We start from the raw sequence: 18039 nt of genomic DNA on the forward strand, positions 1-18039 counted from the left end.
TCCTGCACAGGCAGCGTACAGAGACTGTCGGAATGCTATGATGGGATGATTAGCTGCTTGTGCGTAAAATCGTGCTCCCTCAGAGTTTGTGCCACTCCACAAACCTCTGTGTGTGACAGAGCTCCTCAAACATGTCTGCCCTAGTCACTCGTAGATTCCGACAGTGGTTGCTTTCGGAATCGTCTCCAGCATAAGAGCTCCTTAACGGAAACCCGCCTTCTGGACTCACGGCGTGACAGTTTCCGGCGAGGCGTGGGTCTCCCTATGGGAGCCTCAGATACCTCCCCACTGTTCTCGCTGGAAGCGTCTCTGAGCCCTCCCTCCTGCTCGCATTCCCTCAGAGATCCACTCCTCCCCCTGCTGGTTCCTGCTTCAGCTGTTGAGTCTCTTCCTTCCTCCCTGAGCCCCTCCACCACCTGTTCCTCCGATGGCAGTTCCCTGACAAGTGGTTCCCAAATTAGGAGGCAACCTCCCACCCATCTGGCCTAGGGAATCCCCCACTAACAGAGCCTCCATCTTATCTGGATTGAGCTTCAGTTTGTTGACTCTCATCCAGTCCATGACTGAGGCAAGACACTGGTCCAGCACTTCCACTGCCTCACCTGCAGATGTAATGGAGAAGTAGAGTTGTGTGTCGTCAGCATACTCCATAATGCCGGAAAACCCAACTCAGTAGTTTCACCGTCCCGTCAGTCATTCATTTACCCCACACTTTCCAGTGCATTTTCACACAGCTTTCTAAACCAGAAAATTCCATAACATGAAATTGTTGGGCCACGCTGACAGCTCATTTTCTGACTTCTACAGTGTCTCACGTCCGTCTTTGGATAGAGACTTCTTCACAGTCTCTCCATCGCTTTCTGTTGTTTGCTTCCTGCATCCACATGAGCCCTACTGTTAGTTTTAGATTGCCCATCCACCGCACAGGTGGTCTTCTGAAATTGTATGGCCTCTGTGTTTGCTTTATTCCATTTTCCTGAGCCATCTCTTGCCACATGTCCAGTGCATGTGCATTTTAACTGCAACATTTCCTCCCATATCCATAAATTTGGATCTTTGCTGTACAGTGGTACCCCGCAAGACGAATGCCTCGCAAGACGGAAAACCCGCAAGACGAAAGGGTTTTCTGTTTTGGAGGCGCTTCGCAAGACGAATTTCACTATGGGCTTGCTTCGCAAGACGAAAGCCCATAGGGAAATCTCTGGGGACCTCTTTTAAATGCTGGTGGTGGGGAGCAAAGCCTTTCCCCCCCTCCGGCCTTCAGAAGAGGTCCAGGAAGGCCGGCGGGGGCCGAAAGGCTTTGCTCCCCACCGCCAACATTTTAAAAGCAGTCCGGGATAGCAGGGAAGAGCTTCCCGCTATCGCGGACGGCTTTTGAAGGCAGGCGGGGGGGAGCAAAGACTTTCGCCCCCCGCCCGCCTTCAGAAGAGGTCCAGGACCTCTTCTGAAGGCGGGCGGGGGGCGAAAGTCTTTGCTCCCCCCTGCCTGCCTTCCTGGGAGAGCTTTTGAAGGCAGGCGGGAGGGGGCAAAGACTTTCGCCCCCCGCCCGCCTTCAGAAGAGGTCCAGGACCTCTTCTGAAGGCGGGCGGGGGGCGAAAGTCTTTGCTCCCCCCTGCCTGCCTTCCCGGGAGAGCTTTTACATCCCCCCGGACAGCGGAGAAGTCCTCCGCTGTCCCGGGGTTTTTTAAAATGCTGGGGGTGGGAAGAAAAGCCCTTGTCCCCCCCCCCAGCGTTCAGAAGAGGTCGGGGGACAGACTGTCCCCGGACCTGGTCTGAAGGCGGTTTCCATAGGAACGCATTAATTGATTTTCAATGCATTCCTATGGGAAACCGTGCATCGCAAGACGAAAAACTCGCAAGAAGCAAAAACTTGCGGAACGAATTAATTTCGTCTTGCGAGGCACCACTGTATCCTATTTTTAGTTTTTCTGGCTTTTAAAAATATTTCTAACTTTGCACATTCCATGGCATGTTGAACACTTTCAAATCCAAGGAACTATTTTCATTTTTCACTATGAAGCTCTTCTTAGTCTACTTTAATTATGCAAACCTCAATTTGCACTGGAATCCCACCCTTGGTTACCGTTTGGGGTGATAAGCTCCTTGGTTTTTGCCTTGGGGCCTTAAGGAGGGGTGCCATTCCCTCCACATACACACCCCTGGAAAGAACCCAGTGCCTTTAATTAGTAGAAATTCAGTTGCTGAAAGCTCATCTCAGAGACACATTCTGCCTGCTGTTAGGCACAATACCTGTGCAAGGAAAATAAAGGGTGGCAGTGTTGCTTAGGTTCTCTGCTTGATACTTCCATGTCCTGTGAAGCTCTTTGAAAAGAGGTCAAGGGAGTATTGAGCACCTTGCTGCATGTAGGATGTGGGGGTTTTGTGGCGGGGGAGGGACAAATGTGGTTTTCTTGCAGAAACAAGATCCTGAAGCTTTTGCTTTTCTGGTAGATTTTAGACTCTGAGCTGTTTGAGCTGATGCATCAAAATGGCGATTACACGCATTTTTACTTCTGCTACCGCTGGTTTCTCCTGGATTTTAAGCGAGGTGCGTTGGGGGTATGGGGTCTGCATCTGCATTTTGACTTAAACACATCTTTTAACACTAGCTGGAGCAGCATGAGTTGCCCTGATAGCATCCTGAGGACAGGAGTTGGGAGAAGGTAAAATATAATTGCCCTTCTTTGTTCCTCCCCCCAATTTTTTTCCTGGTGTCCTCTTTGATGTTTGCTGCACAACGCTGTTAGCTGCAGAGAATTCTGGGATGGGGGTCACTTCTGCATTTTAGGGTTGCCATTTTTTAAAGAGCAAAAAAGAGGACACATTTGCTGACTTCTACTTTTAACTATGTATGGGACGCGGGTGGCGCTGTGGGTAAAAGCCTCAGCGCCTAGGGCTTGCCGATCGAAAGGTCGGCGGTTCGAATCCCCGCGGCGGGGTGCGCTCCCGCTGCTCGGTCCCAGCGCCTGCCAACCTAGCAGTTCGAAAGCACCCCCGGGTGCAAGTAGATAAATAGGGACCGCTTACTAGCGGGAAGGTAAACGGCGTTTCCGTGTGCTGCGCTGGCTCGCCAGAGTAGCTTCGTCACGCTGGCCACGTGACCCGGAAGTGTCTCCGGACAGCGCTGGCCCCCAGCCTATAGATGTGAGATGGGCGCACAAACCCCAGAGTCTGTCAAGACTGGCCCGTTCGGGCAGGGGTACCTTTACCTTTACCTTTACTTTTAACTATGGATCATTATGATGACTCTCATTTTACATACCCATGAAAACGAGAACGTGTCCTGGAAAAAGAGGGCATATGACAACCCTAGCTTTGGTCGCTTCGGATGGCTTCAATGACTGTTCTTTTTTTGTTCCTGTTTTCTAACAGAGCTAGTTTACAATGATGTCTTCTCTGTCTGGGAAACGATCTGGGCAGCAGCACAGATCTCCTCGTCTCATTATGTCCTCTTCATTGCTCTTGCCTTGGTGGAGGTTTATCGGGACATCATCCTGGAGAACAACATGGACTTCACAGATATCATCAAGTTCTTCAACGGTACAGATTGTAATGGGCTGGGGCTGAAGTTGAGGACACTTTTCTGTCCCAAATGACTGCACTGCAAAATCTGTGCCCCTCAGGAATAGGCACCAAGCCAGCCTCCAGGAGTCCTGAGCCAGGGACTTTGAGGTTGAGCTGCCTTCTGACCTCTGTGCAGGCAGAGAGAAATGTTGGCTTGTTCTCTGCTGCACTGCAGTACCACCACCAAAGCAGCCCAAAAGGTACTCTTTAGGGATCCGTTGGTGCCTGGAGGGACTCACCGGATTCCATCAAGCTGTAGACTTTGGCCTTAGTCTGAGCAATCTTTCACTTACATGCAGACTGAGCTACAGTGGTACCTCGGGTTAAGTACTTAATTCATTCCAGAGGTCCGTACTTAACCTGAAACTGTTCTTAACCTGAAGCACCACTTTAGCTAATGGGGCCTTCTGCTGCCGCCGTGCCGCCAGAGCCCAATTTCTGTTCTCATCCTGAAGCAAAGTTCTTAACTTGAAGCACTATTTCTGGGTTAGCGGAGTCTGTAACCTGAAGCGTATGTAACCCAAGGTACCACTGTATTTGACTTCTTGCTGAGCTCTTTTTTTGCACCATCTTCTTGCTTTCCTGCCCAACTGATATGCATGTGTGTTGTGAATGTCCTCTGTATCTTGCACATGACATACAGATCCTTTTTTTTAACTAGAGATGCTGGGGATGGGACTTGCGGTGTGCTGAGCATGGCCTCTCCCACATAGTTGTGGTCCCTTCCCAAAGGTGTCCCTGCAGGATGCCTGAGTGTGGGGATAGAGGCAAGGGCAGAGACCTCACCTTGTTTTCTTTGAACCTACCCTCTCTTCTTCCTCCGTTTTGCTTTACCCTTCCTTCCTTCCTTCCATTCCAGAAATGGCAGAACGGCACAACACTCAACAGGTCCTGAAGCTGGCGCGGGACCTTGTCTACAAAGTCCAGACACTCATTGAGAACAAGTGATTTGAGAGAACATCTGCCCTGGAGGAGGAAGGGAGACCGAAGCAACCTTGTGTACATTTGGAGGCTGGACTAGCGCATAAGGCAGAGAGCTAGAGAGGGAGCATGCCTCTCCCCATGAACTTGAGCCAGTCCCTGGAGAGGCAGTCTCCCAGCCAGTCATTCCACGGTTTGCGTGGGCTGGGTGTTTTCAGCCACTGCCTGCTGGCTCTTCTGTTTCCGTGATGACAATTAACCAAAGAACTCACAAGCTCTGCCTCCTTTCTCATTCAGGTAGGATGGAGCTTGACTGGCACAAACCTTGCTTTGAGGACAGAGGTCAGTCGTTAGGTGGGTGGAAAGGGTGTGGCTGTTTATTGGGATGTCTGGTTTTATTACCTTCTGTTCCTGTTTGGAAAGGTCAAGGTGACAGCCTTGAAAAGGGGTGGCTGGGATCTGTCATTGATTTCCCTCCCTCCCTTCAGCTCTTCCTTCAGAGAGAATATTTTAAACAGCCAGCATTTTTCCTTCCCCTGTCACCTCCAAAATGTGCAGGTCGGGATCTAACTCTTGGCCCTTTAATCAGGTGAGGCTTTGCCGAGGTCATCCTTTTATGGGGAAGCTTTCTCACCTTCTGAAGGGTGCCAGTTGAGGCCATCTCTGCCACTGAGGTTTGTCTGTCCTCTTCCTGATTTTCCTGAAATTTTCTGCAATGCCCCAGATCGCTGTCACCATATTTCATTAGGAAACCGTATAGCAGACTGAGGCCAGGCTGGCCTGTTCCATCCTGCTGTGGGGATGCTTGCCATTCTTTGCCCTTGACCAGGGCCTGACAAAAAAAACATGTTCTCCAACCCAGCACATTTTTTGCTGGACTGAGGACTTAAGCATCCTGCTTTTCTATCATGAGGTTGCAAAGCCATCATGTATGTCCAGGGCCTTGATGGCATCTCGTTGAAATTTCTCTCTCGCTTCTCTCTTTCTGCCCTAGATGGCTCCTTGTGTTTCAAAGCAGAAAGCACCCGATGGTTGCTCTGGTCCAGCCTCAGGAGTTTCCTCTCTTCAACACTGAACCTTGGAGGTTGGGCTCAGCCTATTCACACACACACACACACACACACACACACACACACACACACACACACTTTGCGCCTCTCCTTCACATTGTCCTTCTGAATGATGTGATAGTACAGGATACTTCTTGGAGAAAGTCTGTAAACACTTACTAGAGGAGGTAAGCCATCCTTCCCCAAGCTAGTGCCCTCCAGATGGTGTTGAGCTCCAACTTCCAATATCCCCCGTCTGCCTGGCCAATGGTCAAGGATGATGGGAGTTGTAGTCCAACACCACTTGGTGAGCCCCATGTTGGGAAAGGCTGATGGAAACGGCAGCCCATGGAGCTGATCCTGTGACTCCTTTGAAGTTCTGCCTCTGTGTTGTCTCTGGTCAGCACCAGATTAACCAGTCTTCTTAGCACTCTAGAGGACCAATATTTGAAATGGTCTGTGTTAAAAATTCAGGTGTTCTTTTTAAAAGAGAAGGAGAAAGAAACAGAATGAAATTAAATGGGTTTCCTGATTTTAAAAAATCTCCTGAAAAGGTTGCCATCATGGCTAAGTGAGTGCCTATATTTTGTTTGGTTGTTGTTGTCATGAAAAGGCCTTCCTCGTAGCCAGTAAATGCTCAGCCATAGTTGCTTCTCCCTCTCACTCCAGAGGACTAGTCTCTTAAACAGTGCTGCAAAATCCATCCCACCCACCCTGCTGGGTCTCTGTGCTGGCTACTCGTACTTCCATGCTAAGCCCTTCCTATTCTTCTTTCAGGAGAGAGTGGTCAAAGAGCACCGCTTCCAAAGTGAGTAACCCTTAATGACCTCCATCCTTAAATTGGGAGCGGGGGTTCAGTCCTTGGCAGCTGCACTTCAAAGCAGAGACCTCTGTCTCAACAGTACAGTCAAGCTGGTTTAACTGTCCCGGCTTCCCTATGCAAAGCCCTGGGGATTTGAGTTTGGAGAGGGAGCTGCTGACCTCGCCCAAGCCCATTAATTTTGCCCTTCCCATTTGGCGCCCAAGCTGTAAGTCCCAGGCTTCCATCACTGGCTGTGCAAGGAGGCCATGCCAGGTGGACCAGTAGTGCAAACTGGATTCCTTGCCCCAAAGAAGTTCAGCTTGGACTTCCCATGGCCTTTGGTGGCTGGTTGGACTTCCACAAAGTGGTAGGGCACTCCATTTTTCTGGCAAGTGTTAAAGAATCAGGCACCGCCCTCCAAAGCAGACATAGGCACATCCCAGGCTCAGCCAGACACTAAAGCACAAGAGAATCGTGCCCCTGGGCAGTGGTGCCAAGTGGGCTTTTGCCCCCATAAGGAAGGGGAACAGTTACAAAACAAGTTACTTCCTCCTGTTCTGGAGCTGATCTGCCTTACTACTTCTACCCCCAGAGCTTTTTCTGGGAGATGGCAGGGCAATGTGGTATTTTAAGGATAAAGTTTGGGACTGAAGGATCCATGCAGTCCATGGGGTGGGTGGGTGTACGTACATGTTGCTTGTGCTGGGCTTTTTGACTGTGGATGCTAGTGTTTCCACCCTCCTTTCTTAAAAGCACAAACTTGATCTAGTGACCTGTTTCTGAAAGATAAACCTTTCCACTTTGGAAAACTCCAAGAGAATTAAGCAGGCTGACTAGCCCTTTTCTGACAGGGCAGTGTCCTTGCCAAGCAAGTTGTGAGGAGCCAGCTGCCCTGGAGATGGCAGCGAGAAATGGTATGATGCAGTGGAAAGAGCATGGGACCTTGACTTGCTTTGAATTTTCGCTCACCCTTGAAGCTGTTGGTTGGTCACTTCCTGCCCATCCAGCCTACTTCACAGAGTGACCGTGAGGACAACATGGTCCATCTTCTCCCCTTTATTGGAAGAAGGGTGAGATGCAGTGCGTAGGCTGCATCTGCAGGGGATTTTTGATGTTGTCTTTGTTTTTGACACTATGAGAAGCTGTATCTAAATTTTGAGAAGTAGTTTATAGTATATAACTTTGCAATTGTTAGCACAAGGGTTTTCCACTCTCATATCACACTCTTGTTTTCAGAGCAATGTTACATCACCATGAACTCATTGCACTCACTCCTTGGGGTGAGCTTTTAGTTTTTCTGAAATCCCTTTAAAAAAATGGTTTTGTTTTAAAAGCTAGCTGAGTAATCAAGCCGAGCACTTTCTGCCTATGCTATCAGAGAGAGCATATTTTGGCCATTTGATAGCAGTCTTGCTTTGTGTGTGTGTGTGCGCGCGCGTGCATGTGTTTTAAGGAGAGCACTTTTAAATGCAAAGAAAATGTTATTTATTTACAGGTCTTTATTGATTCTCTCTGTGCGTCCTGAACTCTGTGTGCGTGAAGCATTATGCAAACGAATACATTCTTTTCTCAATGTTGCCAAACATATCTTTTAAATGTTGATCAGGAAATTGTTTGTGTGTGTGTGTCTATATCCATATATTATATAGATACAAATATTATATGTACAGTAAAGAAAATGTATATGTGAGTTAGGCAGGGTACTAAGAAATCATTGCTTTTAAGAAAAGCATTTTGCTGCTCCTCAGATGCCAAAATTCTTTGAGTGTATTGGGAGTAGTAGTGTTCTGTTGCACGTCAGAGGATAAAGACAGATAATAGTTTGCAAGAAAAAGTGGCTTCATTTCCTATGGGGTGTAAAGTGATATGTCTCTCTCATCCCATCACCTTGCCCAAGAGACTTGGCAGGTTTCTGAATCCCTATGAAAACCTTCCAGATTTTGTTGACCAGAGGTGAGTGTGCATGCCACAAGCATTGATTCCCTTTTTCACATTACCTAAAAAAAGAAAAGAAGTCTAATTTTGAAATTACAACACTTGGGGCTAGCGTGCATGTCAAAAAATTCATGCACAGAATGCCATGTCTGTCAATGAGAAACTGGCGTGGATTCGGATTGATTTGGTGGGGCAGAGGCTGGATGTGCTCTTAACTTGTGCATGAACCTGCCCTTTGAGTAGAAATGCTATCATGGGCAGCCTTTGGAATCTCTGGCTGGAGGACTTTTACATCCTTGAAAAAGACAGCCCATGTTATCTATACACATTACGACATCAGGTGAAGCCTTGGGCAGGGGGAAATAAAACCAGCTGTTACTCTTTGCAATCTTCTAAAAGAATGTTAAGCTAACACAGCAGGGGGGGCTATGGGGGGACACACACCCCAGAAGCTGCTGGACCTCCAACTGCCGTCACCCCTGACATCTGCTGGTCATCCCTGATGTGAGATGGGAGTCCACAACTTTTGTATAACACCCCCCCCCACACACATTATTCTCTTTCAGCTGCAGTGGAATTAATTTGACAGCCCACATTTAAACACTTGACTCTAGTTTTCTGGTCATTCTTAAGATGAAGAGATTTCTATTATTTCAACGGTGGCCAAACACAGTATCAGGCAGTCATTCCACTAGAACTTTTTGTTTCTTATTACAATCGTGGTTGAGAATGTGAACCTGTTAGAATATATAAAAAAATTGTCTAGTAGCACCTTAAGGTAAAGGTAAAGGGACCCCTGACCATTAGGTCCAGTCATGGCCGACTCTGGGGTTGCAGCGCTCATCTTGCTTTATTGGCTGAGGGAGCCGGCGTACAGTTTCTGGGTCATGTGGCCAGTATAAGTAAGCTGCTTATGGTGAACCAGAGCAGCGCACAGAAACGCCGTTTACCTTCCTGCACTTTGACGTGCTTTCGAACTGCTAGGTTGGCAGGAGCAGAAGGGTCAGCAGTTCAAATACCCGTGATGGGGTGAGCTCCCGTTGCTCGGTCCCTGCTCCTGTACCCACCACAGCACCACCCACATCCCTTATATAGATAAGTAGAGGGTTTTAAAGGAGGATTGGACAAATTCATGGAGAATAAGGCTATCAATGGTGTTTGCATAGTTCCTATATGCCCCTCCTTTTCAACTGGGACTTAAGTAGCAGCTGGAAATTTTGGTGATAATTGCCACAGATATGTTTTTTTAAAGGTTTCAATTGCTGCTATTTTGGTGTTTGAAAAAGCACACACTCCTTCCATTGCAACACCGTTTCTGCTTTTTCCTACGTTGGAGCCAAGCTGACTTTGATACCTGTTCTGTGGTGTGTAGTAAATACCCTTGCCATTGAACACCAAGTGTTCTTGTGTTCTCCTCTGACTAGTGTACAGTGCTGGAAGAAGCAAGTTTTGCAACAGGCTGACTGTGGAATATTCAAGTGGCATATTTGGAAATAACTGTTCCAGCCAGCTCTTTTTTAGTGTGTGTGTGTGTTTGTTTTCCAATGTCAGCTCTATCTGAAGACCTTAAAGCAAACATAGGGAACCTGTGGCTCTCCAGACATTGCTGGACTCCCATCTCTCATCTGCTGCAGTCAGCAGGGCCAATGATATGGGATGATGACAGGAGTTGTAGTCCAGCAACATCTGGAAGGCTGCAGGTGTCCCATCCGTGCCTTAAGGGAATGCAAAGTTCGAAGCAGAGAAAATGTATTGCTGTGCTTTCATTTAGGGGTGCCTCTGTTCTGCTGCATGTCTGGATTCTGGCCCCAATCCAAAGTTGTTGACACCCTCTGATGTGCACACACACACCAAGGTTGCAGGTTCGATCCCTGTACAGGACAGCTGCATATTTCTGCATTGCAGGGGGTTGGATTAGATGACTCTCAGGGTCCCTTCCAACTCTACAATTCTATGATCTCCTGCTGCATATGGTGGGGTGGTGATGGAGAAATCCCCATTCATTTCAGCAGGGCGGGCTTATGATAATACACAAGGAAGTATGCCAGAACAAAGATGAGAAGGACTTGTGAATTGGAGCTGTGAGATTTGTGTTTATCTAAATCAGCCTTTGCCAACCTGGTACACTCTGAGTGTTTTAGACCAGTGTTTTGCAACCTTGAGCCCTGAGATGTTGTTGGACAACAACTCCCATCATCCCCAGCCCACTTAACCCAAGGCCAAGAATGATGGGAGATGTAGTCCAGCAACATCTGAGGACCCATGGTTGAAGGGCACTTTTTTTTTTTAAGACTACAGTTCTTATCAGACCAAGCCCATGTGGCCTTCCTTCCATCAGCCCCATCATCATGCAGCTGCACTGGGAGGAGGGGCTGATGGAAGCTGGAGCCCCACAACATCTGGAGGGTCCCAGGTTGGTCTACAGCAGGGGTCAGCAAACTTTTTCAGCAGGGGGCTGGGCCACTGTCCCTCAGACCTTGTGGGGGACTGGACTATATTTTGAAGAGGGGAAAAATGAACGAATTCCTATGCCCACAAATAACCCAGAGATGCATTTTAAATAAAAGCACACATTCTACTCATGTAAAAACATGCTGATTCCTGGACTGTCCATGGGCCGGATTTAGAAGGCGATTGGGCCGGATCTGGCCCACGGGCCTTAGTTTGCCTACCCATGGTCTACAGCTTTTCCGTGTGAATTAGCAATTGTTGGCTTGTGGGCAACTGTGTCCTAATCACCAGAGCTTCGTTTTTGTTTTAACCAGGGTGGGGTGCATAGCTGTCAACTTTCGGATTTGAAAATAAGGGATCAGCAGGCTCACCTGTCCCTGAGACAGTCTATGGGATATCTAACAATCTGGGATAGCAGCGGGAAACAGCACTGAAATAAGGGAAATTCCTGCCAAAAAAAGGGGAGGTTGACAGCTATGGTGGGGTGGGGCTGGGGGCTCCATCTTGGCCAAAAGAGACACACCCAAAGCTGGAAGCTTAGTGGGAGTTCTGGTTGGAAAGGTGGTGTCTCTTTCTCTCTCTGTGTGTGTGCGTGTGTGTGTCTGTGTCAAGCAACCCAGGAAGATTCTTCAGGTACCTTTTTTGGAGCAAGAAAACACGAGCTCTGAATGTATCCTGTTGAGTGATTGCTGCCTGACACAACTTGCTACTGCTGCTGCTGCTGCTGCTTTGTGTGTGTGTCTCAGCGGGCTCCTTTGGGCTACTCTGGTATCACTCCTTATGAGATGCCCTGCTGTTGCTTTCATAGTTAATGTTTGACAATAAAAGTGCTGCTTTTTGCCTGTTTGCATTCCGCTCTGTGGCATAATCTTGGTTATTTAAAAAAAAATCTGCTTTGATATTTTGTTAACCGATGTTAATTGTAACTTATTTCTGTGGGGCCAGAAAGACAAAAGAAAGTTATATATTCTCTATGGTTCTATGTATTTTCAAATAATTAAACAAACAAACAAAATATGGCTGTTATATGTAACAGTTCTGGTGTTGGGATTGGGACAGATTCTGAGTTATGTCTCTCTAGCCTGGTTTGCATATAACACTGAGCCCTGCTTGTTACGGTTTATTAATCACAAACAAATGACACCCATAAGCCACAGTTTTTGACTTATAAACCCTGCCTTGTTTTAAGCATGACTTCTTGTATTATCATTAGAGGGTGAATAAGAGCTATTCCATGCTGTCATAAGAGGGTGGAGTGAATGAGATTGGACTGCTTATAATGCAAACAGCTTCTCTACGTCAGCCCATTTGAAATGGAAGTTAGTTCCCCATTCAGCAGGCACTAACTTCTCACATTGTAAAGTATGCTGGGCACCCTGAAGGACACAGGACAATATACTCATTCTGGTGGGGTGCTCTTCTATTCTAGAGCAGCCAAATAGGGTCAGGCCTTGGGCAACAGCTCTTTCAGGTCTTGGGCTTTCCCAGCCCTGCTAACCCAGCATCTTTCTACTTGGAGTTGAACTTGGAACCTGCACCCAAGGCTCATGTGTCCCCACAGGACTTTCTGCACTCTCCTACCACCTCTGCTCTTAGAGGGTTGTGTCTCCCGCTCCCCATTAATGTAGAATAATGATGAAGATGCACATACAATTTCCGGCTGTCCACCCACCCTTAAGGTTGCCAGGTCAGGAACATCCCAGATTCTGAAATTTCAACTTATCTGCTCCTTATAACCAGCCCTGAGCAACAGTCTGGCTGCAGCTCTTTGAGCCAGCTGATGTTTCTGAGCACTTTTCAAAGGTAGCCCTAATCCATACGGATTGCAACTAATGCATGTGTTACTGGCCAAATCAGACATCTCAAGGAATGGGTGCAGCTGGCGCACTAGCTGTAACTGCGCAAATGCACTCCTGGCCAATTCAGAAACATTAGCATCCATGCTCAGGGCTGAGTTCAAGAGAACACCCAAACTATGGACCTATGTCCTTAGAGGGAGTGCTCCCCATCCAGCACAGGATGAATCCCGATTCCCTGTTCTGCCTTCCAACTGATCAAGCGCACCTCTGTCTTGTCAGTATTATATTATAGTTAGTTCACTCTCATCCAGTCCACTACTGATGACAGACACTGGTTTAGAACTGAGACAGCCTCCTTGGATTTAGGTGAAAATGAGAACTAGAGCTGGGTATCATCAGCATACTGACACTGAACCCCGAAACTCCAAACCGCCTCTCACAGGAGTTTCATGTAAACATAAAATAGTTTGGGGGACAAAACAGAACCCTGAGGACCCTGCCGGCCAATGGCCAAGGCATCAAACAGGAGTCTCCCAGCACCACTTTCTGGGCTTACCCCTCCAGGAAGGAAGGGAGCCACTGTAACACAGGACCTCCAAGTCCCATCCCAGCAAAGCAGCCCAGAAGGATACCATGGTTGATGGTATTGAAAGCCACTAGGAAGTTCAGCAGAACACTAGCTCAGTCCAGTTCCTGGCAAGTCATCCACCAAGGTATCCAAAGTCATCTCTGTCCCATAACTACTGTAGTCCTGAAACCAACTAGCTACACCTCTGCCCACCACTGCTTATGCAATTTGTTACTCTTTTTTCCTAACTAATATTTAATTTCAAGTAACAAAACATACCCATACAATAAAAACAGCTTAGTAGTTGCACAGAAAAGAAAAATAGTGGGGTCTTAGTGGACCACAAGCTGAATGTGAGTCAACTGTGTGATGCAGCAGAAAAAAAGCTAATGCTGCCTCAACAGAAGTATTGTGTCCAGATCAAGGGAAGTAATAGGACCACTCTATTCTGCCTTCGTCAGACCACACCTGGAATACTGTGTCTAGTTCTGGGCACCACAATTTAAGGTTGTTGACAAGCTGGAACGCGCGCAGAGGAAGGCAACTAAGATGAAAAGGGGTCTGGAAACCAAACCTTGTGAGGAACAGTTGAAGGAGTTGGTTACTGTATGCTTAACCTGGAAAAGAGAGGACTGAGAGAAGATATGATATTCATCTTCAAATATCTCAAAGGCTGCCACATGGAAGAGGGAACATCTTGTTTTCTCCTGTTTTGGAGGGTAGGATGGCTTCAAGTTACAAGAAAGGAGATTCCAACTAAACATCAGAAAAAAAACTTTCTAACAGTAAAAGCTGTTCAACAGTGAAACGGTCTCCCTTAGAGGTGGTGGACTTCTTGGATCCTTGGAGGTTTTCTAAGCTGAGGTTGGATGGCCATCTGTCAGATTTGCTTTAGTTGAAATTCCGGCATTGCAGGGAGATGGACTAATGACCCTTGGGGCCCCAACTCTACAATTCTAGGATTCTATGGTACATGAAAGTGTCTGTAAGATTTTGTGAGTTAGTGGAGTGTGTATGAAAACCATGTTCAATTATCTTAACCTGGGGTGCCAACTTGAATAAAATATTGGGGGGGGGGAGAGAAGGTAAGCCCCACCCCACATAATTGATCACATGATGTGGTACATGCACACCATTTGAATGGCAATGCCTTGGGGGAGGGCAGTCCCATCAAATGTTTTATTTGGGGGCCAAAGGGACCTCAGCCCCTGGGAGTTGGCTCTTGTGGTCTTAACATAGGCAACAGAGTCTTAACAAAGTCCATAAGCACAATGTTCATCACTTGCGAAATCCAGGCTTCAAAAAGATTTGCATTAAGCTTTCCCATTTTTCTGCAATCACTAATCTAGCTGCAGTTAATAAATGGAGGATGAAATCTTTATTCGTTCTAATCTGTGAAGTATGTTACAATAGTAGAGTTAATTTCGAGTCTGGTTTTAGCAATTATTGCATCATTTGAAACACTTTTCCCCCAAAAGGGATAATTTTTGTGCAAAACCACCACATGTGCAGGTAAATTGCACTCCCACCAGCAAAGGTTCAATGTGTTATGATTAATTCTATATTATCTGGCTGGGCACATAAACCAGTGATGTGCTTTAAATCATTTTCTCAAATTCTAATTTAGATGGATCCAAAAGGTGGTTCACCCCAAATTTGTTCCCAGAGTTGTTCCTCTAATTCTTTTCCAAAATCTTTCACCCCATTTTAGTCTTACTGAAGTGAGAGGAAGGGTAGTCAGTTGTGTGAGGATTTTATATCGTTGGGAGAGATTCCCTTTCCCAGTGGGTTGGCCGAATAGAATAGTTTCACAAAACCATTTCAGCTGTGTAATTCTTGAGCCCCATTATTTATTTATTTATTTATTTATTTATTTGATTGATTGATTGATTGATTGATTGATTTAGAAAATGTATAATCTGGTGTATCTCTAACCAGCCACACAGTATATCTCCCAATATAAAATTTATTTATGGAGCTGCAAGGGCTTTTGATTAGCACAGAAGTCTCTGGACTGTTAAGCAGCCACAAAACATTCTTGCTTGTTCAGAAAACAAAGAAAATACATGTAGGTGTTCATAGGAGAGAAGAAGGGCAGAGCAATAATTTGCTGCAAGCTCCTGCCAGGCTGAAGCTTTCAAGCTGCATGCACAGTATTCTTAATTAATTATTTTTTTACAGGTGCTCTTGCCCACGTGTAGATAGATACAAGCCCTCCCCCTGGGGGCAGGCAGGCAGGCAAGCCTGGAGACTTCAGGTCAGTGGTCTGCCCTGGTGGGGAGCTGGCAACTCTGCCAATGGATTTGACCTCACAAATGCAGGCAGAGGCAAGGCTCACAGAAGTAGCCCCCGCACCCTCCAATCCTAGTTTTTGTTAATGAGTATCTGAAGAAAGTGGAGAAGCAAAGGCTTCAAAGCATCTCCTCTTGGCTAATGGAGGGAGATTGTGCCTGCATTGATAAGCCCCACCACATAGGCAAACATCACGAGGAACCACCCTCGGGCCCCACTTATTCATAGCAGCTTTAGTGGAACGGTGGAAACAGCACCCAACTGTTGTCATGCTTACATTTTTTCCTGAGCAGGAAGAAGCAGATCAGACCGTGGCACCCTATCCCCACCCATCTGCTCCCAGATCAAAAGGTTGCTTGCTTGCTTATTTTAAAGACTTGTGTGCATGTTCAGACATGGTGCAGGTTTAGCAAGGCCAGGAAGATGAGACAGACCTTTCAACCTGGGTCTTACAGGTTCAATCAAAGCACCTTATAGGAATGAAAGGTGTCTTGATCTCTCATTAGTTAGGCTGCAGAGTGAAAAGAACTGGACATGGTTTGGTCTAGAGCAGGCATAGTCCTGGTGGGGCTCTCCAGATGTTGCTGGACTCCAAAACTCCCTCCCACCCTGCCTGGCCAATAGTTGGGAATTAGGGCGTTGTAATCCAACAACATCTGGAGGGAACCATGGTTGGCTAACCATGTGGTAGATAATGGGTGGGAACCCTGCAGTCCTCTCAATATTAGGCAGCTTCTGTCATCCCTCAGGGCTGGCTATGCTGATTGGCTGGTTCAATCCACAAGTGACAGCACTGAACTTTCTTGGTGTTAATGTATACATAGGAAATGGCCTTACAATGAGTCAGTCCATTGGTTCGTCTGACTCATAACAACAACAACAACAACAACAACAACAACAGTAATTTATTATTTATATGCTGTCAATCTGACTGGGTTGCTCCAGCCATTCTGGGAGGCTCCCAACAAAAAATAGTAAAAGCACAATACTACATCACACACTAAAAACGTCCCTGAACTTCAGATGTCTTTTAAAAAATCACATAGCTGTTTATCTGTTTGAAATCTGATGGGAGGGCATTCCACAGGGCGGGCGCCACTACCAAGAAGGCCCTCTGCCTGGTTCCCTGTAACCTCACTTCTTGCAGTGAGGGAACTGCCAGAAGGCCCTCGGCGCTGGACCCCAGTGTCTGGACTGAACAACGGGGGTGGAGACACTCATTCAGGTCAAGGCCATTTAGGGCTTTCAAGGTCAGCACCAACCCTTTGATTTGTGCTCAGAAATGTACTGGGAGCCAATGTAGGTCTTTCAGGACCGGTGCTATATGGTCTTGACAGCCACTCCCTGCCGCATTCTGGATTAGTTGTAGTTTCAAAGTCAACTTCAAGTGTAGCCCCACATACAGCACATTGCAGTAGTCAATGTGGGAGATAACCAGAGCACCTCAGTATTGTCAACTCAGGTTCAGAGTCTCTCTTAGCCCTACCTGGAGATGCCAAGGATTGAACCTGGGACCTTCTGTATGCACGGCAGAGCCATGGCCCTTGAAATAGGTAGGGTTTGTTAGCTTAAAAATGATTGAGTCTTCTAAACATTCAAGTAAACCTTAGAATCCTAGAATTGTAAAGTTAAAGGGGACCCAAGGGTCATCTAGCCCACCCCTGCAATGCAAGTTGCAACTGGAGCAAATTATTTCCGAACACTGATATTTTAATAGACAAGTTTGCAGAGTTGTCTCATGAGATTCACAAGGATTAAATAAAAATCCAACTCAGATCCGTTTCTCCTTCCTCAGTCCTGGCTGTGTAGCATCTCTTCCACATGGCCCCTGAATGGCACCTCTCATCCAAGCCCTGCTGTTCAACTGGGAAAATGACCATTGCGGGGAAACTGCCATTTGCTTTTTTTACCTAAAGGTTTAACTGAGGGTGGCAAAGGCAAGTTTATATATTTGTCAAAGAAGGAAATGCAAGATAATTCATCTTTACCATGTACAGCTGTCTGCTTTCTTCAGTACAGTATATGGTGCACAGATACAACATTATGGAGTGACAGAAACCAGGTGAAGGTAAGAGATTACTGTTGGTCTACATAAACGGTTCTGATTTGCATATTATGTTTTTTGAATCCTTTTCTGGCTGGAAGACCTACACAGCTTTGGGAGAGGAAGAGGGGAACTGAGCTGAAATGAGGTATTTGAAGAAAGGGGAGATGCTTGGGCTGCAAATCCTCTTAGCTCATCCGTTTGCCTTTAATCCTTAAATTTATTCTTATGTATTTCTCACAAGGGACTCAGTGACATTATCAGGACTATACACAGGAATTGCTAAGAAGCAGGGTACTGACGGCGCACCTCTAGAGCCACAGTCTAGTCATCATTGCAAAGGCAAATTATAGTTGTGTTGCAACTGAAGAACAACAGATGTGTGCAGAGAATCCAACAGATCCACATCCACCAAGTCGAGACTTGGATATTTTACATGTAATATCACTGAGGATCCAGGAGAAATCCTGGACACCTTTGAGTGTCGAGCCCCAAGGCCTGCTTCTGCCTGGGCAGCTATGGAATGCCCATTTGCTATTAGCAATGTCTGCCAGAGATGGAATTGCAGAAGCATCAGTCTCTGTGCAGACAATGTGGTATTTGTTCTTAACTTT

The 18039-nt window shown here is 46.7% G+C and overlaps 1 protein-coding gene and 2 long non-coding RNA genes across 3 annotated transcripts in view; 2 read left to right on the top strand and 1 right to left on the bottom strand.

Annotated features, from left to right (window-relative positions):
• Positions 1-11736, top strand: part of LOC309517098 — a 136025-nt gene extending 124289 nt beyond the window's left edge. Inside the window, exon 2 of the long non-coding RNA XR_014213149.1 lies at positions 9256-11736. This is a non-coding gene — a long non-coding RNA (uncharacterized lncRNA). The remainder of the gene's footprint in view (positions 1-9255) is intronic.
• SGSM1 (small G protein signaling modulator 1) overlaps positions 1-11736 on the top strand; it is a 99530-nt gene extending 87794 nt beyond the window's left edge. The window contains exons 23-25 of the mRNA XM_082196073.1: positions 2452-2548; positions 3373-3540; positions 4424-11736. Of these exons, the coding sequence (XP_082052199.1) occupies positions 2452-2548; positions 3373-3540; positions 4424-4512 (354 nt within the window). The 3' untranslated portion in view covers positions 4513-11736. The remainder of the gene's footprint in view (positions 1-2451; positions 2549-3372; positions 3541-4423) is intronic.
• LOC309517099 overlaps positions 1-18039 on the bottom strand; it is a 393909-nt gene that overhangs the window by 175076 nt on the left and 200794 nt on the right. The gene's annotated exons all lie outside the window — the stretch shown is intronic.

The sequence above is a fragment of the Podarcis vaucheri genome, assembly GCF_965113315.1.
Source record: "Podarcis vaucheri genome assembly, chromosome: 13".
Lineage (NCBI taxonomy): Eukaryota > Metazoa > Chordata > Lepidosauria > Squamata > Lacertidae > Podarcis > Podarcis vaucheri.